This window comes from Lepeophtheirus salmonis, chromosome 4 (genome assembly GCF_016086655.4).
Source record: "Lepeophtheirus salmonis chromosome 4, UVic_Lsal_1.4, whole genome shotgun sequence".
NCBI classification, from domain to species: Eukaryota; Metazoa; Arthropoda; class Copepoda; order Siphonostomatoida; family Caligidae; genus Lepeophtheirus; species Lepeophtheirus salmonis.
Window position 1 is genome coordinate 3,757,295 of NC_052134.2, and position 23,135 is coordinate 3,780,429.

Here is a 23,135-nt window from a genome sequence, read left to right on the forward strand (position 1 = left end):
TTATTTATTAAAAAGGAACTTTTATTATTTTGAAGGCACATATCTTATTTCAAAGATTAAAAAAAAAAAATTATTTAGTAAATGCTAGCAGCACCGGTTCGGTATTTTTGCATAATATGACTGATTGGAACAATCATTTCAGTGTAATAGGTAAAATAATAAAGGAAATTGAAAAGAGACAATGCTATCCCTTTTGACAGCAAATGAGTGAGTATTTTTTTGAATGATAAAATAATTAAACCCCTCTATTTGTTTTATGTTTTTATTAAGATTTTTGAAATTGAGTATAATAATTATTTTGAAAATAATGTATAAGTATAATTTTATGTTAAAAGATTCATCCCTTAAATCTAATTGAACTAAAATTCATAATTAAAATTTTGTATGGATTTAAAAAAAAAGACAATAAAATCCTTACTTTTTTTTCATTCTATAAACATTTCTGCTACAATATTTTTTATCTTTTTACAATAATACAAAAAATAGTTTTAAAAACTTTCTTTTTGAACAGTCTTATCTGACTTTTCTTCAAAACTACGTCTGTAATAGACTATGATTACATTTGTGTCTATGAAACAGAGCAAAAAACATTTCCATTCTTTGGGAACTTTCCATTATTTCAAGGGCAATCAAAACAGATTTATGAAAAAAAAAAAAAATAGTTGATAATATATCAAAATGCTCCAATTATTGTTATCTGAATTGATTCTAACTTCTAGTTATGATTCTAACAATCCTCCTGACTCAGAACAAAACTGTTTCCATTTGGAAGGTAGTGAAGTGAGGAAGAAACCATTCCTGTGGGTTGATGAATACCTTGATTTGACTCATTAGTAGATACCGGTATAAAGCTGGGATACGATGCGGCTTCCAAGTCTCGAACAGTTCTGTAAATATAACAATAAATATATATTTATAGGTACATATTTATTTCTGTGTTGGTGAATTTAAAATTGAATAAAATTAAAAACACACAAGAGAACCATTTCCTATTCGTTTTCCTTTTGTAAAGAGGAGACGAAGGGAGGGAGGTATGTATCTCTTAAAGCAATTCTTGGAAAGGATAGTTGAAAAACTATATCGAGATATATACATACGTATATTAAAAAAACAAAAAAAAAACAGATACAAAAAATTATTAAGTTCCATTCCCAATGTTAAATGGTTTAAATGGTTATTCTTTGCAGAGTTTTTAGAAATAGAGCCTGGATATTTATATAGATACTTTTTTAAATATCTGAAATTGATTTCCTTGCAGATATGAATCATAATCAAAGGGGGCGAGAAAAGAATGTAGTTTGTAGGTTTTTGAGGCTGTTAAAGTTATTCTGTTGTGGAGTCATTGGCTAATTTTTGAATTATTATTTGATGTAAAATATAGGGAAACATTGTTCTTAATGAAATTATAAAAATAACACGAGTCATCACGAGTTTTAATTATGTTTTTTTTTGCCCTTTGATTGGAAAGATATGTTCTTGGATTTCTCTTACCTCGAAAAACAAGAAAATGAACTTTATAGCACCAAATTTCTACTTTTGTAGTCTGCATTGTTCCTGTTTTTTAAAAAATATATTTTTCCAACATCAACATGATTTAATGTTACATTTCCCCTAGAGAAATCTAGAAAAAAACATACGATTGTGTTTGTAGGTACATGTTTTCAAATTCTAAAAATATTTAAATTTTGTATGTATCTTTTTCCGACTCTGAGAAAATGTCTTGTACGTACAAAAAAAATAATGTACCTCTATTTTGAAAGTCTAATAAATTCCTCATTTCTGATCAAATGATAAAACTCATAATACAAAAGGAGCACCTAAAAATATTCATATTTTGGAAGTTTATTTAAGATTTCTTGCTTAGAAAAATAGTTTTGTATATTCATTAAGCTATCACAATTTACGTATATAAGTAGACCTGTAAATCTTAAGCATTCTGGGCGTGCTAAACAAAGAAACCATTAAATTGGCATGGTAACCCTGACCATTTGAACAATGTTTTGAGAAGAAAGTCGCTTTCTATCATGATGTTTCACTAAAGGGACGAGGGAAATAAAAAAATGTCTTACTACGTATTATGCAAGGAATTACTCCGTTTTTGATCCTCAATTACAATTTGGAAAATAAGGAAATAAACAAAGACTTTGGTAAGAATTACTCCCATGCCGATTTTCAACTCTACTCTGAGTCCTTACAATTTTAACTCCTTAATAAATCCTCAAAGTTATTCTACGTCTTTTATGGGCACACACAATTGTTCAATAAGGTTTTGAATAAAATTGAATGTAGCAGGGAAAAAAGTTAAATGACAACTACTAAGCCAAACAAAATTCATTCTTCAAATTAACAATTCCAAAAACAGGCCAGATAAAAAAGACACACTATTTCCATTACTACTTATAACTTCCCAACAAATTAATCTCCGTCATTCATTAGTACATACATTCGTGATTATAGGTACTTTATTCCAAAATATCATCTCTAGTAATGAAATCATTTGTAATTTTAAGCTTGTCCGTTTTTGGAGTTGTCAAAGTGAAGATACATTTTATGTCCGCAGATATTGTCATTATTTTTTCATTCCTGAGGAGTGAACTTCCTTTCCTACATACATTCAATAATATTCAAAACCTATGTGAAAATTTGAGTGTACTCATAAAAGACAGAGAGTAACCCAGAGGATTTTTGCAAAGTTATAATTGTAAATCTTTGTTGAACTCGGAGAAGAATTGAGAATCGACATCAGTGTAATTCGTGCCTATGTACTTGTTTATTTCCTTCTCTTCCTCTACCCTCGTTACAGCTGCTTTAGTTGATCAAATGAAACATCTAGAATATTTAGCTGCTCTCCTACAAAACTCTTTTCAGGTAACGAATAGTGACAAAATTAATTTTGAATTCTCAACGTTTGCGACCATATCAAATGATTTCCTGCCTTTTTCATAGAATCCTTTTTAAAAATGAATGCCATGGATACGAAATGAAGAGAAAAGGGGTGAATATTTGTAGTCTTAAATATGAAGCAGTTTTAAAGCAATGCCTGATAAAAAGTAAATAAACATTCACATTTGAAGGAAATCCATCATATTTGTATCAATTCAACATTGCTTCTATTCTCGTTTTTTTAAGTTTTTTTTTTTGGTAATAAGATAAATCCAATTTGAATTATGGAAACATTTTGTAGCTGAAATAATTTAAATAATTCCCCACTTTATCATGAGGGTTGTCTATTAAATCAAGCAAGAAATATACATAAATGCCTTGAAAAAAACCCTACATCAAACATACATACAGTTGTTTGTTGTAAGATTGCTTGATAAATTGCCTTAATCTAAAATGTCGATCTTGAAACTCATTCCAAGTGTTTTTCCTTATTCCAAACATAAATACAATTTGGGTGATTTTTTTGTCTTTTACTCTCTCTTTACTAATGTTTAAATTAAAAATTTGTTAAAAACATTCATTTTTGACAAGAAATAAATATTTATATAATTTGTATTTTGTTATGAGTGTATCATTTATAAACAAGGTTAGTCATAAATAGACCAGGATATTTCTTAGGAATTTAAGGGAATTTACCAAAAAACAGTCATTTATGTCTTTGTACCTTAATTATTATATCAAACTATACTCGTTTTTTATCCTTTTGTTACATCTGAGCACCGTATGGCGAGTATCAGAGGTTAAAAAATATGGAAGTTTAAGATCTCGTTGTTTTTTTAATTGAAACTTGAAAATAATTTTTTGTTCACCAAAGCTGTAATGATTATTCCTTTATTCTTAGAAAAAGAACGATAATACTAGTGCATAAAGACGAAGAGTAAATCTGAGGATTTGTTTGCGGAGTTGTAAATGTGAGTCCTTGTTGGACTCGGAGTAGAATTGGGGATAAACATCATTGTCATTCCTACCTACATCATTGCTAGATACGGAGTGGGATTTTGTATTTATTTCATAAATCTCTTAGCTGCTTGCTGTTAATTTAATAAAGAGTCATGAAAGCTAAGCTACTCTGCCCCTAAATTTATACAATTTTTTTTCAGAATTACCACGTTATTTTTTCTCTCTTTTTTTAACATACCGGAGAATAAGTTATTTTTCCTCGGTACTCATTCTTTCTCTCCTACCTTTTATGAGCATGAACAGTGATGAAAATCCGGTATATTTGGTAGCTGGCTCGTTTTTCTGGAATTGGTAATCTGAAGAATGAATTTTCCTTGCCGTATCAGTTGTAATTATTATTTAATTCTTGAGTAGTGAACATCCTTTCCAAAATGGATTCAATTATATTCCAAAACTGATTGAACAATCGTGTGTGGTCATAAAAGACGGAGTGTAATCCTGAGGTTTTGTTGTAGAGATATAATTGTAAGTCCTTTTTGGACTCGTGGTAATTCTGAAAAAAATGTATAAATTGGGTATCTTTATTAAATTAACAGCAAGCAGCTAAGATATTTATAGCAAATGCCCATGTTTATAGGAATCATGTTTTATCCCTCCTTCCTTGTCACAACTGATTGTTGCTGATGTAAATAAACATCACCCTAAAAATATTTTTCTAATTGTCAGGATTACCATGTTGATTTTGGGTTTCTTTTTTTTAACATACCAATTTTACGCTAAATTTTCATCATCAAAAATTAATTTCTTTTATTTTTAACATAGGGACATTTCATATTATTTGAATCCCTGAAGTGTATACTCGTCAGAACAAATTGATAAGAAATATCAAGTATGAATATTTGCGTTGTAAATGAAATAGATTTTTATTTCACGACAAAATCTAAAATGACTCTATTAAACAACCAAAATATCCCAACATCGAACGAGGATGAACTTAGTAGAGTTGAATTCACATATTCCAAATATGGCATTAGTTTGTCTCTATCAGCCTCAGAGTCTTAAGTTATTTTTCGCTAGTTTTAAGATTAAAATCTTTTTTATATCCTTTGTTTTAAAAATAAAGAAATAGACGATATGAATATATTTCAAAACCTAATGTTGAAAGATTAAAAAAAAAGAAGAAGCCTTGTACTTGAAATACTTTGATGACCTTATCTTTAGTTGACAGCAAAACAAATTGTTTTTGAATGGAGTATATTTATTTAACTAAAGGTTCAAACATTCAACTATCAAATAAAGTATGGAAATTAACTCATCTTATATATACAAAAATTAACTTTTGAATCGTCCTTCTTCTGCTGCTGTACAGTATTTTCAGGTTGTAACATTTTTATACATTACTCTACTATTAAAAATTAGAAGTGATGAAAATTTTTTATTAAGGAGTTGATTCGTCCAGGATTGCTCAAATTTCATGAAAGGTGGTCCAACATATTCCAATCAAGATAGATGAGAATTCAACCTCTTCAATAATTTCAAATAATGACATTGTAGAACCTATTTGAAAAAGCGTAGATATACTTTGGTAATATTTTGAAGTACCTATGGCCCATTAGCATTATATTGAAGCATTGGTTCGAACACTTCAAGATATTACGTAGGATTTTAATAAAATAATTTTATTTTGTGGTGAATAATACTTCCAGTTGTGCAAAGCGGGACCAGAGAACGTGAAGTTGGTATATGTATTAAGCGATATTCACTTTGGTGTAAATTTGTGACTAGGCAAGTTAGGAGTAAGTTAGTTTAGTGACATTGGATTGAAAAAGGTTCAATTTACATAACATTGGTAAACAAAGTTTATTATAATAAGATAATTTTTTTAATTTGTAATTAAAAAAAAAAAAAAACATCACCAAAAAAAATTATCAACCATAAATTTGGCTTAACAACATACTGAGAGGATTTTTACATAGTAATCTGTTGATTGTTTACTGTTATTGACTATTTGATTCAACTTTAACAATTTGTATCTTGGCATTTTTACTTTTAAAGTGGTTCACGTGTGATTAGAAATTTGTTCAGTAATCTTCAAAGCAGGTGTAATTTAGGGAGTATTGCCATACACAATACCCATTCAGGAGTAATTCTGACGAACTTGTACTTTTTTTTTTTATCAAACCCAAGAAGCTACCAGACAAAAATTTTAACTTGGGTTTTGCTTTTTTTCTGGGTTTTATTGATAAATATATTTGAGTTTTCCGGATTTTTTAATTATTGTTCTAGAATAAATTAAGTACTTTTACAATCGATTTAAATAGACAAATATAAATCATCAATAACATTATTGATTTGAATTGTTAAATTATTTGACAGGGAAAAAACGTGGACTATACTAGTTTGCTTAGATTTTTGAATTGAAATTCTCATTTTGAAAGCTTCTGGATCATATTCTTTTTTAGGTATAAGTTTTTAAGATCATTAGTAGGATTTTGAGGGAAGTCAGAAAAAATAACCCTATTCTTTTTTTATTACCTTTATTGTATCTCAGAAAATTTCCGCCAAAAATATATAGAAAAGGAATACTCAAAATCAGTTAGTAGTTAGCCAATTCTTCGTAAGTGCCGAATCAGTATTCAATCGCTGTTATGAATCGTTCACAGATTAACAATAGTGTATTCATATTGCACTAATCAACGTTCAGAAAACTCATGATAAAGGGGACAAAACAGATAAATCGGTAGTTGACATTATACAGGGAGCGGGGATCAAATTGTCGCCAAAATATTTTTCTACAAAAAACAACACAAAATATACATTTTTTAACTTTTTTATTGAAAATCAAAACTATGACGAGCATATAGGTATAGAGTAGCCATTCGTTCAATATAATCACCGTTGGCATCAATAAAGGCCTCAATACGGCCTCTGATCCGGCCGCAGGCTCTTCTGACCATCTCATTGTCCATGTTTCCGAATACCTCCTTGATGGAGTCCATCAGGCTGGCCTTGGTGCTATGGGGATGTCTGTTGGTATGTCTCTCGACATAGCCCCAGACAAAATAGTCCAAAGGATTAAGGTCGGGAAAGTTAGGAGGCCACAAATCCTTGGTTACGACGTCATAACAGTTCTCGGTTAACCACTGCATGAAGATTTTGGACACATGGCAGGGTGCTGAGTCCTGTTGCCACACCCAGGGCCTGTCTTCGGCCACCCCTTGGATCCAGGGCAGAACCACCTTCTCCATAACATCCAGGTAGACCTCTGTATTGACCTTTAGACCCGTTTCAAACATGAGGGGAGGCATAAAATGACCTTCACTGCTGACCACCCCGAACACCATGACCATTGTAGGGAACTTGGTCTTCATTACCTTCCTCACATGGCTGGTGCAGGTGGCTATCCACCTGTTGTTCTGCTTGTTGACCCTCTGATCTTGACAGAAATTATTTTCATCAGAGAAAAACCACAGCATCCCGGGCTGCTTTGGGTGCTTGAGCTTGTTGAGCAATTTTGTTGACTTCATCAGCCTGGGTCAAGATCCTCAGATACACAGTCCCTTATTGTTTTCTCATGGCAGCCCAGATCCCTCGCCATGGCCTTCATGAACCTGGTAGGGTCATCCTCAACCATCTTCTTCACCTTGTCGACAAAGTCGGTGTCCCTGACCTTCCTGTTGGCGCCCTCCTCCTTGGGTACCCTCTTTATGGTGGCATCAACATCCCAGGTATCCTCTAGCTTCTTACGGATACGCTGAACAGTCCGTAAATTCACTCCTAAGGTTGAAGCAATCGTTGAATTGGAGATTTCACCTCCATTATTAACCAATGCGATGACTACGGCGGACCTCCAAAGCTCCTCGTTGATAATGTCGTCTTCAAGTTATCAAGGTTTAAAGTAGGCGAAAATTTGATCCCCGCTCCCTGTATATATTTTGCGTTAGTGAGATATTATAGTGCTAGTCGTTGTTATTCTATAAAGGTATTTGAAGGAGGTTGTGTAAATGGGTAAATATAATTTGCTACTTTTTTTTTTGCTTCATTATGTTTTCAACTTACTTTTTGCCACTTTCCATAGAGTCTATTTACTACTTACCTTCTCTAACTAATTGAAAATAAAGGATAATTAAAAGGTACTAAATAGCTAATGCCACTAGCGTCCACATATATTCGAATTCCATTAAATACTTATTATATATATATATATATGTTTTTTCACTACGTTTTAATTTAATTAAAATATCCCAATATTTGCCATATATATAAGCATAAATATAGCTTGGTTCTCCTTCCATTTTCTAGTTTATAATATGCATTATATGCGGAAAAGAGCTAACAAAACATATTTACTCTTTAAAATACCTTTATTTTATTTTCTATTTTGTAGGAAAACTAATATGAGGACTAAAAATAGAGACAAAAAGCGATACATAATCTTTGTAATTAAAAATGCCGGAAATAAAAAAGAAATTCCTTTCTATTCTATTTTTCTTTATTTGCTACCTTTATGAAATTTTCTCGTTCAATTCTAAGTTGAAATAAATTATTCTAATAAATGATCTTTTATCCTAATGAAATTAGTATTTTGTATGATCTAACAAATACTAAATTTAATTTGAAATAAGTATAGAGTACAAGAAATTAGCCAGGGTGTGGAGCTCAAATTGGGTACGAAACCATCGAACCATGAACTCTTGTATGGTTTTGGGGGGAGCTAGCAATCTATTTAAAAAGTATGCATCTCCAAGGATTTTTGTTTCATTTTTTATTTTCTAAGTGATCCCATTTTGAAATCTTAAAATTCTCGACTGATCGTAAATGGAACACTTTATGGTTACGATCCTGGTATCTCATTCCTAAGGAAGGAGTCCATTCTATTCTTTATGAGGTCTGTTAGTTTTCTTCGGACGGATTATCCTCCCGTCGTCTCTCGTGGAATTCTAATTCGGACATCTCTTGAGATGTCCGATCAAGTTAGAAGTATCTTCCTTCGATTACATGGATATTCCTTTTACGAGGCATGACGTTATGAAATTGGGAAAAAATATGATGATAATGTTGACTATTTGATAGTATAACGAAACAAAATGGAACAAAAACCCTTGGAGATGCATATTTTTTAAATAGATCTTATTTTAAATTATGCATTGAATATTTTTCTTGAATATAAACTATGATATTCCTCACTTTGTAGTATGAATAAGTCATTAGGGTCTAATGAGAAATGTCCTTTTTCAGTCTAAAAATAGAAATATATCGAGTAGAAAACAAAATACGGAATCAATAAAAAACACTTTTTAATCATAAAAAACACTTTTACGCAAGTTTTATTAATCCTACTTCTGTTAATTTGAGGATTGTTTTATGGGTAAAAAATGACACTAAACGATAATAGTCCCGAATTACTATAACTCCAGATATTTCAAAATTCCAATGACTGAGAGAAATCTGAGATCAATTTTTGGATTTTGTGCTCATAGATAAATTTGATTATTGTTTTCAATTCATTTGTACAAATTTGCCTCCCCCCCTAATTGTTCCCCTGTGTCATTATTGAATAAATTGCTGGATATTATTCTCAGCTTAAAAGTTGCTAATTCTAATTCATCCATTTAATGTCACAAATATTGATTAGGAGAAAAGAAGTCTGTAATCTAAAACTGACAAAAAAACAAAAACACTATATATTTTTATTTTATTTTGAACACTTATATAATTTAAAAAAACACACCAAAAATATGCAATATTTTATTTTTAATCACACAACAAATATTGGCTGTCCCAGTTGTTCTGTATCTTATAAGAACTTAAATTAAGGCAAAGTTAGAAAAGTACTCTTCCCATTATTTATTTGTGTAAGATTTATTGAGTTTTCCGGACTTTTTTTAAAGCCATTAGTTTATATTCTTATACTACATACATTGAATAAAAAAAGTTGAGAATCTATGGTTTTTTTATTTCTCAATTCAAAAAAGTTCATCCATTATTTTATCTCTTATGTATGTAGGCTTAACCATATTTATTGTAACATTCAATGGGATATGAGCGTTGTTTACATATTCTAGGATAGTGGGGCCTACTTATGTTTATTCGTAGTCTGCATATTTATTTGTTTATTACGATAAATTTGTACATTGGCACTATTCAGAGCCGATGTTCTTTTTAGTTTAATTATGCCCTATTTGGAACGTATTTGCTAAACGACGTCACCATCGATTTGTCTCGCCTATCTTGGAGTATTTTTATAAAAAAAAATATATTATTTATATCGGGACTAAAAATAACAATACACTAATATGCGTTTGGTTCCATCAAATTGTTGACAATAAAGCTCAAACCATATACAGAGCTCATTTAAAAAAAATGTCTTTATACAATTTTTTTTAGAACAAAACAGGTGTGACTCAATTTTGGGAGGTGGTATCATTGATAGTAGTGCTACTCAAAAATGAAATTTTGGATCTGTAACTCAACCCTTTTGTGAGTTCTAATTCCTAGATTGTACCTCTCTACAATTCATAAAAGATTTGTATGCGGTATAAACTTCCAAAAGATTAAAGTCTATCGACATTCAAAGATTTAAGGTCAAACATCAAAGTCATGTTATAATTCTTTTTTTTTATAAGAAAGTAAAATAAGCCGTTGCTAGTTGTTTATAAGCTTTTCAATTAAGTATAATACTAACCTTTTTTTTTTTTCATTGTTTGAATATGTATCACAAATCAAAGATGCATGAAATTCCTTTTTAGTTCTTTCGTCCTTAAGACTGCAAAACTCAGAGATGGATTGAGTTACAGATCTAATATTTCAAGTTCGAGTAGCACAACCATGAATCATACAACAAATCAAATTTAAGTCAAATCTGTTTTGTTGTTAAAATTTGTCACGAATTTAGGGTATTTCAAAAAAGGATTTTCCTTGTTATAGTGAAAATGAAAATGGAAGGTCTTTAGGTATTTATAACCATACCCTTTAGTACGAAAATACATCCTGATAAATTACTTAACGCATAAAAAACCTGACATATCATGAAACTATAATAAAGTCCCTCTGACGCTCTGGGTAGGATGTAAAATGAGTACATGAACGGACAAATGAAGACGATTAGTCACCCAACATGTATCAGAAAAAACTTAAAAAAAATAAAATAAAGCCACTCTAATTTCAAAAACAGTATGACAATGCCCAGTGCACTCAGTGTATATATTTTTTTAAATACACTAATGAACAAATGTTCAAAAGAAAACTTATGCATTCATTTTGGAAATGTAACTTTCATCTGCAAATATGTATAGTATTTGGTTTGGTGATGAAATAATAAATTATAGTTCACATTATGTCCATTGTTTTACGACTACGTTATCTTTGCACTCATTACCTTCAAATATAGGTAAAAGAAAATCCATTAAGATAAAACAATATTTAATATGGGAGATTATTAGAACAATAACAATGTTCGATGGAGATAGTATGACTTTTTTTATATATAGATAAGTTTAATTCTTCAGGGGAAAGGTATTTTATATATACGAGTATATATTTTTAACATCAAGAAAAATATGATGGATAAATTAATTTAATCAATTTAAAGGTATGAAATGCTTTTATACCTAGACTATGACATATATTGGAGATACTTTTTTGAGTCCAAAATAGTTAATAAACTATTTTCTCTATTACGCCCACATGAACAGCTGTTGTACCGCAAAAAAACGCGTTGTCTATTTTTACCATTTAAATTGCACAAAATACCTACAAGTGCACATCATCTTTGTTCCTGATTAAAAGACAACGAGTGCATGTTATCGAAAGGATGTATAATGAACAACTAACGGAGTAGAGTGACATTTGTACCTGGACTTACTCCCCATTAGTGTGTGTTTATATTAAAATCCGTTTGTTGGGGATGGGATGAGGCCAGATAAAATTGCAAATGTTTAAAATATCTACCCTTTAATGCGTACTACTTTCTCTAAGAGCAAAGAGTTCAAGCTTGGTTTTAACACATTCATTGTTTTCTTCATATCACACCCCATAAATTAGATTTTTTATTTTTATCTTTTGTTCAGAAATGCCGAATTGCTCTAACAAATTAAGATAATAAACTGGCTGTTCCTGTCGATGTTAATTATACAAAATGAGTGACTTTCTCCATAGAACATCTCAAAAGTTGGATTTGTAATTATTCAAAAAACACTTGCTTTTGCCACTTTTTTGATGGAATAATATTGTTTGTAATACTGTTAGGTAATAAATGTAAAAAACTTGCATTTTCTCCTTTTAATGATAAAATTAACTCTCAATTGGTAGTTGGATTCTTGAAGTTTTTGATGTAAATTTTGTCTTTAAACTGCTCAAATCGAGGATTGGAAGATGCATGTCTCAAAGACGATACTTATCACTTTCTTTAGTTGAATACAAAAACAAATAGTATGTATAGTTAAATCCGGATATAAGAAAAAATACGCTTATAGTCAAAGTTATCTAGGATATTATTTTTTTACTACATAAAATACTTCCCATAGGGGAAAGATGAAATACAAATCCTCAATAAGTCAGCTTTTAGTTCCTTATTTGACATCAACTCCATAGAATTCCCATTTTTTTCTTTCTTATACGTACAAATTGTAAGGTGACACTCACATTTATCTTCCGTATGTATATTTTTAAATTCATTTCACATTGCTTCTCAATCAATACAGATGGACAATATGCGTGCCCCCCCCCCGCCCTAAAAACACTTTCCCTGAAAAATAAGCTTATAATCTTCGACGATCTCTCAAAAATAGGATCCAATAAATCACTGAGTGCCTCCAAACAGGGACTTTCAAAATTAAATATGCATCCAAATTTTTAATATATACTTTGGGTATAAGAAAAATTGGAATATGGTTAACTTTTCATCTGAAAAAAAACCAAACAGTGTCCTTTATCCAGATTTGACTGTATATATTTATATTGACACACCTATAAGAAAAATTAATAAATATCTTAAAAGTCAATAATTTTTCTTAAAAGTTGCACCTTTATCTTTGTTTTTTATGACTTAAATATATATATTTATAATATAGGATTTTATTATTCTTTTAGTAAAACAATTTATTCGTGGACTCTCAGAGGGAGACGCTCAAATAATGTATTTAATGATATAAATAAATTTTATCAAAAATTTCAAATTTTAGGAGTTTATTTCAATAAAAATATTTAGCATTTTTTGATCAGGAATGCTACATTTTACCTACTTAAGAAAAGACAATTAAAACACACAAAAAATATACAAGAAAGATCTTGATGTATTTGAAGATTCCTTAAAAAAGATCACCAAATCCATAATAGCTAAATGTTTAATAAAAGCAATGGATTGTACTGACGATTTCGAGACATTGCATATGTAAAGATTTGGGGGGTGTTTTTTGACATATTTTCTGTTGAAGCCTAAAAAAGAAGTATATTTAGGTTTGGAAAATTTAAATTCGTATTCCCTGCCTTATAACTAAGTATATCATAGATTTGATAAGGCGGTGTAAAGGAGTGAGTGTATACAACAAACACTTTTTCAACAGTATTGCGCTGGGCCGTTCAATTGTGAATTAAAGGTGCGTCTAGTATATATTTTTACTAGCTGAAAGGGAAAAATACATCTAAAGAGACCAAAAAAATGGGCAATGGATACGGGGCCAATACTTTTTCGGTTGGTGTTACACACCAGTTGTTCGAGGGAATTTTTCCCGCTCAATTATGCTTTCTAGTATGAACAGCTCGACCGTTTGAAGCTGAAGATCGAACATAAGGGCCCAGCATTGGTGAATAGGAGACAACAAGACATCATCAAGCCAACACTATGCCATACACATAAATTGGAGGATTGTAACAGTTCTTATAAATCCTTGAAATAAAGTGGTAAATACGAAATAACTTTTTCTCCAACCCATTTTTTTAAAACAACAAATTAAACGGATTTAAAGACAAGCAAAGGCCTCAAAGCAGTAGTAGTTGCTGTGTTACCCGTGTTTGTATTATAACTTTTCTTTCTCAAGGGATTAGGAGATGAAAGAGGAAAAATGAAAAGGTATGTATAAACATTATTAGGTAATGTGATTATTTTAAAACAAAACACATAAAAGACACATGCCTTTTGATCTAAAAAAGTGTAGTTTGCATTTTATTGTAAGGATTATCATCAAATTCAAAAGATATAATTTGAATTTTTTATCAAACCAAGAACTGCATAGATAACATCTGATTCTCCATTTATTAGCAATGATTTATAAAGAGTGCGCTAGCTATCAGTGTCACAAAAAGGATTATTTTAAACGCAATTTTCTCTCCAACTAGTTATAAAGTCAAGAAAAATAAAATCAGATTATAAAAACTTGATGGATTCTATTTTATTTTATTAAATAAAATTACCTCTAGCCTCAATTATAGTCTCTACCGGGCCGTGCAAAATTATTTACCGATGATGTAAATATACTTTTTAAGTAGGTTTAGTATCTACCAATCTGATTGTTTCGTATTGTTACTGTTAAAATAAACAAAAATCCTTCCTGTGAGAGCGTAACAACTTCAACACGTGAGACCATGTACAATCAGGAAACAAAGAAGATCGAAATTGCAGCCCTCCTCCGAGCGGGAGTGCCTCATAACAACATTAAGGTTGGGGCCTCGTTGAAGACAATTTACAACGTTTCCAAGCGCTTGGAGGCTGGGGGGGATCTCAAACATTCCCCTGGGGCTGGCAGGAAGCCCACTGTCTCAACAAGGCAAATAAAGGCAGTGTTCAAGAGGACTCCCAACAGGTCCATTGCCGACATGGCCAGAAAGATGGGAACGTCGACATCAACTATTTCAAGGGCATTGAAAAGGGCTGGAGGAAAGTCCCTGAGGCGTACTGAACGCCCTCTGCTAACTGAACGTCAGTGAGAAGTCAGACTTGAGCGTGCCAAGAAAATCTTGAATGATATCAAGAGCTCATCTGGATGCATCATCATTTTTTCAGATGAGAAAACTTTTAGGGTTGATCCTGTTTTCAACAGGCAAAATGACCGTGTTGTGAGCTTTGGGAATGTTTGGAGATCCAACGGGAAGGCCATGAAGCCGGTATGGTTCCCCACTGGCTCAGATTAACAGCAGAGGATTATGTGAAGATTCTGGCGTCCAAGGTCCTTCCGTGGATCAAATCCATAGTCGGCAACTCTCCTTGGGGTTTTCAACAAGATGGAGCATCCAACCAGGCTTCCAAGAAAGCTCAGGAGTGGCTCAAGGACAACATGAACTTTTGGCCAAGGACTACTGGCCCCTCAGAGCCCAGATCTGAACGCACTAGACTTCCCTATCTAGGCGCACGTGGAGACCAAGGCCTGCAAAAAACGACACAAGAGCATAAATGCCTTAAAGGCTGCTGTCAACAAGGCCTGTGTCTCCATGGACACCGATTACATCCAGCAAGTCTGTGGCAGCTTCAGACGTCGCCTGACCAGTGTCATTGAGTCAAATGGTGGCTACATTGATTAAATTTGATCACAAACTATTTTATTATTCTAAAAATGTATGAATAAATTGTTTCTCAAGTCATTCAAATGTCATTATTGTCCGCAATATGTTCTGAACAAAAATCGGTAAATAATTCTGCACGGCCCGGTATACGAGGCCTTCGCCACTTGGTCCCTTGGCAAATCATGTAATTATTTCTTGATCCGACGGATGTATTCGTGTTTGGTTATTGGGGTTCGGTTGGTTTGTCGTTCAATCGCAGTCTGAACAAAAAAATCCATCGGATTCAGATCCGTCAGTTTGGAGGCTAAAAGTCGTGGAAGATGAAGTTGTCAAAATTATCTTGTAGTCATTTGAGACTTTTTTTTCGAGGTGTGGCAGGGAACCAAGTTATTTAGAGGCCTCAAATACCTTCCTAACCTGCTAAACGAACAATCTAACAAAAAAAAAAAAAAAATCTGCAGCCTATGTGCCAGTGTTTGCCCACAAGAGTGCACCAAAATGGCGGCACAGATAGCTTGTGTACCCTTTATATATCTATGTCTTGTACCAGTTTTAACTTGTATAAACAGATTGTGTAAGTTGAATATAGCTTTATTCAGATACAAAGTTGATCATTTTAATTACTAGTTATTAGGGATGTCCCACGAGGGAAGCTCGTCAATTGGTACTCGAATATTATTGAAGTAAACCAATTTGGAAAACAAAAACTTATGTACCTTATCAGGTGAATATTTACTCTTAACTTGTTAAAAAACTCGTAACTTGTCAAAAAATGGGAAGAAATATGCTTAATCCGAGCCGGGTAAGAAAGTTGATGTATTTAATCGGAATCTTGTTATTAAAAATGGGATTTTTGTAAAGAAAAAACTAAGTATAGCGATTAAAAAAGGAAATAAGCTTGTTGCATATCCTTTTTTTTGGTTTTCTGCTCATAATTTAATCAGCTGTGCTGTGTTAATATCTCCCTCTAAATTATTACATTTAAACGTATAAAAACTTTTTATTTTTCATCATATCTTAGCTTTGCATTATATTAGTAAGCATCAGTGCCACAAAAAATATATTGAATAAAGTGGGTTCACTGAAGTGCTTATACACACTTTAGAACGCATATTTTCTTCCTTTTTTAAATATTATTATTATCCTTACGTAGTATAATGCAACAATAATATAATGTTCTACAAAATACTTATGAAGTAGTAATTTTTATCAAGTATAATCCACAATTACGTCATAAACATATTGACCATCCATAGAATATTCATTTATTGCATTGATCTCGGTCCTCACAAAATATACTCGAAATGGTTATTTAAAACTAATTTTTTGATGGTATTTTGAATAATTTGATAATACAAGTTAGAGCTTTTGCACAATCGTACAAGTTTTATTCTTTTTTTTATTTTAACAAAAGACAATTTGTCATCGCCAATACTTTACTACTGCTATAGAGACAATAAACCAAACAATATATATATAGGGGCTAGTAAAAAAACAAACCCATTATTTTCTATAATTCTTTTTCCATTCATATTTATATCTTTGTAAAGGAAAACTGTGCTTCGTACATGAAGGTAGGAATCGTCGATTTCCATTATTCTATCCATACTTTCGAAAGTTAAACTTCCAAAGCGTGTTGTACCTTTGACATCCAAAATTACTGAGAGGGAATCGACGAGACCAAAATTTGCATGCTTATTGGGCTTTCTTGAAGAAAAACTGTTAAACATAAGGGGTTTCTCTTTGTTGGTGTCTATCTTTGACGGACGCTCATACAATACTGAGTCAAAAAATCATAAAACTGTCTGATGTTTTTTCAGTACGATGTAGTTATCTTCCCAAATCCATCCAGCATAAACTAATCGCTAAAGCCATCTATTGGAAAAATAATGGACTATACCTGTTTTTACATTAACATTATAGCTTTATGTATGACATTCTATGACTCATGACGTTACGAAGAATATTTTATAATGAATATTTTCATGTATTTTCCTTGCCTTATCCTCGCAGAATTTATAGTACACATAGTCACTCTATAAAAAGTTTCTGCCTCTTTAATAAGTAAAAAAGAAACAAAATTGGCATACAAAATGCACGTATATACAGATTGAATAGTTCGAGAGCAGTATATTACGTTCCTCAAAGGAGTAATATGTAAAGTTTTTATCGAAGGAAAAACTTTGGCGAGCAGAGATGGATAAACCATTTTTCTTCTAGGAAAAATGAAAATATCTAAATGCTCTTAATTATTTATCGATGAAATAAACCAACAGTACAATTCTTTTCTTCGTAGTCATTTACAAAATTTGTTGTACTAATTACTTAAGGCTAATATTTTAACAAATAAATTAAATATATTTTTAAAATAAAAATGACCAACGGATTTTTGCCCTTTCTTTAGTGTACACGGATACTTAGAACTACAGGGCCTTGTAACTTGAAGTCCATTACCCTCTCACTTTTTCGTAATTTACAATACAAATATAATAGTAAAAACATGAGTTCAGTTATGGCCCCGTTGGCTACTCCAATACTAATATGTAGTATGATTGTACATTAGGCGGCATGAGAAACACAACACTTCGAATAATAACGTGTCGAATCATCTCGACGGTTGGATTTTGTGTAAAAACTTTGGAGATGCCTACACACGTGATCTCTCCAAACGGTGTGCCCCTGATACCCCTCAATGTACATTTATTATACAAGTTTCTTAATTGGTATCCTCATTACACCAATAATGGGTATATTGTATAAGTTTGCCCGCCTGTCACCTTTTATCTTTTTATCTCCAAATTGGAGACAACAACAGCAGATAGTCTAAAATATTGTAACCTTATATTATTGGAGTATGAGTTTCCATGTAAGATTAGAGACAAGCATTACATTTGTACTGTATATTACTATTTATGTATGTTTATTGTAATTTTCTGCTTCGTTTGCAAAAGGATTTGATGATGACATAGACGCCCTTCCATGATTACGTTCATCCTGTAATTATACAGTAATGGTTTATTGTAGATACAAGAAAAAGTCACAGTGCCTTGCTTAATGAAATGTGAGTGTCCCTTTCCACCTACACCAAGAATATATTCTTTACCTTGCGAAGTTATATCCTTATTAATAAAAGGTTGTGATAATTGAATTTCAACTCCCTGCCACCCATTTCGAGATAGAAAGATAAAGTATGAAATGCTGGCAAACTTATACAAACTTAAAACAAAAAAAAATAAAATATGTATTTGTGTGTCACCTGTGAATCTATCTACTCATCTTTTTTATCTTTGTTTTGAATCATCTCTTATAACTTATATCGTGCTGCTGTGAATATATCTACTACATATGTATAATAATTTTTTAATCACAATTGAAGAGAGTGACTTCATTGGGTTATTCCTAATTAATTTTGGGCTTTTTTATTTTAATTTTGTATGAATAAAAAGGTTGAGAGATACAATGGATATTTTCCTATTATAAGCCTGTTACTTCTAACTCAATATTTTAACATATGTGAGCAATCTTTTACCGCATTATATTTTTTCCAAGTGCATTAAATATATTAGAGTAATCATATTTTCATTTCCAAAAAAGAGGGCACTAGGATCAATCAATGTCAGTGTTGAGGGGTGGGGAGTAAGGATTTTTAAATTAATTTGGATTCTTAATTTTTGGAAAAGGTATTTATGATCTTGATAACGCATAAAACAAGATATTTAATTGGTTTATAAACTAGTTCTCCGGAGTGGGTGTAAAAAAAAAGAAAAAGAGAAACTACTAAAATATGTAAGTCAATATTTTGGATAAATACTCAAATTTTTTTCAATACTATCTGAACCCACCGAGTTCCCCCGTCTAATGATATAAATAGCCACACATGTCTGAGCATCTTTGACTCATGATCAAATTCAGTTTTCTTTTACATTTACTCTTGTTGTTTTTATAGTCATTTCTACCAAGGAAAATCTTGTTCAAATAGCAAAAGCCTGGTCTGAAAAAAATATGAAAGCTAATCCCTTATGCGAATGTACAATTTTTCTTTTCTAAGGAAAACTTTTGTTTGGTTCTGTTTTGGCGGTAATCCTTATTAAAAAATGTTAAATACATAAGCAAATAGTGGAACTTTAATTAATTTTCATTAAGATCTACAAATCCTATTTTTAAAGCAAGGCATCTCAAAGTTCAGACTATAACCTATTTCCATATGTCTAATATTATGTTTTGTAAAGTAAGCATTTGACGGAAGAGAACAAGATTTATGTATAAAGTGAAACAAAATTGAATATATAGACACCCTGGCACTTGGGAGAGAAAAATATAGACTCTTTTCAGTCTAGTAACTTAAAGGCTACTTGCCAAACACAATTAAATACATCCAGTAGTTTTAAAGTCAACAAATACGTCTTTGAGATACAGATGGAGCTCTACATACATATATCTATTAAATTAAGTTCAATTAGATTTTTGTGGTGCTTTTATTCAAACCTAAAATAACTGAATTGAATTTTTCGAAATAAATTAAGATTATAAAAAAACCATTAACTAATTTCACTTCCTCCGATCCAAAAGTAGTCAACGTTTTTCTAAAAACCTACATTATTTTCTTTTAACAAAGAAAGTATTTGCTTTTTTATTCTAGTGAACTACACAAGGCATGATATTTGTAATACAATTGGAAATTATTTCTATGACTATAACAAAAACAGACATGCTGCTTTAACATTGCTACAATATATGAACATATTGCTTTTAAATTATCACTACTTGCGCTCACCAGAATATCATTATTTTTTACATCTCTAATTTCGTCTCAGTTCCTTAAGAATAATATTTTTCAGAGTCCTTTCTGTTACAATATACCTACGTTTTTTTCAATGAGAGACGAGTGATTCTCAATAATTGAGAATTTTGGGTATTGGGTAATTTTGGACTTATAATAACTATTAATTAATCCCAAATAATATTAAATACATGGAATGAATACTCCTTTTGATTTAATTTTAATTTCTAAGTTATTTTAGTTCTGTTATTGTGACATTCGTTATACAATTGTTTTAATTGAATTATCTCTTTCATTTGCTAATTATTCTAGAACCAGTAAAATAGGAAAAATAACCTTCAGTTGGTCAAAAAAAAAAAAAAAATCAATCCTATGATTGAGTAAATAAATAATAGGATTGATCTAATTTGTACAATGTTTGACAAATAAAACACAGAGTATTAAAGAACAAATACGGTTGATACCACTATTTTAAAACTTTCCGTTTCTAGTTTAATTAGAAATGAATATAACCTACATCATCTAAAACTAAATATATATTAATAATTAAAATATGGAATAAAATGTATAATTTATATAAGTTTATTTATCAGTATTAAATTATTATTTTTTGGCTTTATTGATTATTGCTATTTTGCCTAGGTTATTTATTATTACTATCAAATGACCTTGCAAGTTGGTATATTTTTTTTAATAAATGCTAAATATAATTGTATATATTGTAGCTATAACAACTAAAAAAATGCATATAAAATATTTTTGTTTGTTTTGGCCCTGACCTAATAATTATTCGAAATTTTCTATCGATTGGAATATGTGTATACAATCAAACTTGTATTAGGGGATAGAACAAGGGAAATGGAAAAAGTGGAAATAACCTCTTAAACCAGGTTTGGTATTTTGGAACAATTCAAATGTTGAAAATAGTGAATAAAAGAATTGAATAAATTATTACATTAACGTCTAGGCAGTAATTACTAATGAAATAACATTCATTCTCCGATATAGATGGAGAAAAAAGAAAGAAAGAAGGTAACTCTTATTAATAATGACATACTTTTTACCAGAACTATTACATGAAGGTAGAAGTAATTTTATTTATTTGTTTCCAAAATTCCTACTTGACAGCAAAATAATAAGATTATTCGATAAGGCCACCCTCATAATTAATGACGGCTTCCAGCCTACTTCTGATGACTTGGTTCAACCTGATGATATAGTCTTCCGGCAATGCATTCCAGGCTGATATGATGGATGCCTCTAGGGATGCTGTTTAGCTGTGTGATTTGTTGCTGGCAACGCCCCCAACCTGAGTCTAAATGTTGTAGTCGAATGGGTTCAGATCGGGGAGCTGGGAGCCCACGTTTGGTTTGACCAAAAGGAGATACTATTTTTGGAGAGCCTATCCTGGCTTTTTTGGCTATGTGGTATGGAGCACTATCCTTTTGGAAAATATATGACTCAACTCAAAACACCTTATCAATCCAGGGCTTAACATGTGTCTCTAAGAGATTGATGTAATGGGCTGCATCGATTTTTTCATTGTTACGGATAAAAATCACAGGAAATTTTTGAACATTGGAAATTATGACATACGGGAACATTGGAGAAGCAGAATGTTTGGTCTTAAATGTAAACTTGATATGGTCTGGGATGACAACAGGCCTTTTGTCACTCATGTATCGATCCATACGGGAGTTTGAAACCCGATATTTCCTAAAAAATTTTTATTCAGAAAATAAAATTGTTGGCGTTCCAGCTTTGAGCTTGTTGAGGTGTAGTCTTGATCTCGTGAGCCTTTTTGCTTCTGTTGAGTCATTGATGAGGTCCTAATGAACGATCCTATAGACTGTACTGGAGGTCAAGAACTTGGCCTTTGCCATGCACGAATGGTCCTGATTTGATTTCTCTTGATCCGATCTTTGAAAGCTAAAACATAGCCTTTGTCTGAACTTACCTCTTCATCTCAGATCCTTTCTTTCTTTGGACTTTCCCACGCTCTTCAAATAGTCTTTTTATTGCATAGATGGCGATTTGACTCAGCCCAACAGCCTTAGAGATCTCAGATACCGTCATTACACGCATTGACATGTCGACCACAATTTGGCGTTTTACGCCCATTTTGTCCAGAATTTTTTTTCATAGTAAAAAGTAAACAAATATAACCGGTTATGCGTTATAAATCCCTCAATCTTGCTAACACTGTCGTCAATTAATCAGTTTTTATTTATTCAAAGCCATTTATATAAGTGTTCTTTTTTTTTTTAACATGGGGTACATGTAGGGGAAACATTGATGTATGTATATTGTAATTTAATTATTTTTATTTATTTAATTACTATTGTATAAGTCTATAGCCTGTCACACCTTCTTTGTTTTGTACTAACAGTTTATGAAAATGAAAAAAATTAAACTCTTATATCAGGTTGTTTTGTATTTGAAACATTTAATGTAAATTTCTTAATAAAGGATAATATATATTTCATTAAGATGGTGAACTATTGCCATTTATTTTGATGTCAAAATGGGACTGACTAAAAAAATCACTTGAAACTTCTAGGTACACATATAGTATATTAGACTCTTATCTCTAACCTACTATATTAAATGTGAATGTCCGTTTGTGTGTGTGTTTGTCCTTCAATCACAGCCAATCCAATGAGTGGATGTTGGTGAAATTTATCATGTAGGTTTATATGGCTCCAGAAACGGTTCTGGTGACAATTTTTTGGTCTTTAAGGCCATAGTGGCCTTAAATAGCTTTTTATCAATTCACCTATACAACCTGAGGGCTGGGGTGTGTTTTAGGATATTAGGAGGGTTCTTTGATGCTCAGGGAAGCAGTGGTGAAAGAATTTATCCTGCCTCATGGTCCAGCAGCTCATATACACAACCCGTGGGTGGGGCTGTATTCTAGTAGTACCTCACCTGTTAAACCTGAGAGACGGGATGCATTTTGGGATATTCTTTGGGTTTCTTGATGCTCAGGGAAGCTGCGGCAGAGAAATTTAACTTT

The 23,135-nt window shown here is 31.6% G+C and overlaps 1 protein-coding gene across 1 annotated transcript in view; it reads right to left on the minus strand.

Annotated features, from left to right (window-relative positions):
* Positions 1-248: 248 nt before the first annotated feature.
* LOC121116683 (uncharacterized) overlaps positions 249-23,135 on the minus strand; it is a 145,133-nt gene continuing 122,246 nt past the window's right edge. The window contains exon 5 of the mRNA XM_040710969.2: positions 249-887. Within this exon, the coding sequence (XP_040566903.1) occupies positions 728-887 (160 nt within the window). The 3' untranslated portion in view covers positions 249-727. The remainder of the gene's footprint in view (positions 888-23,135) is intronic.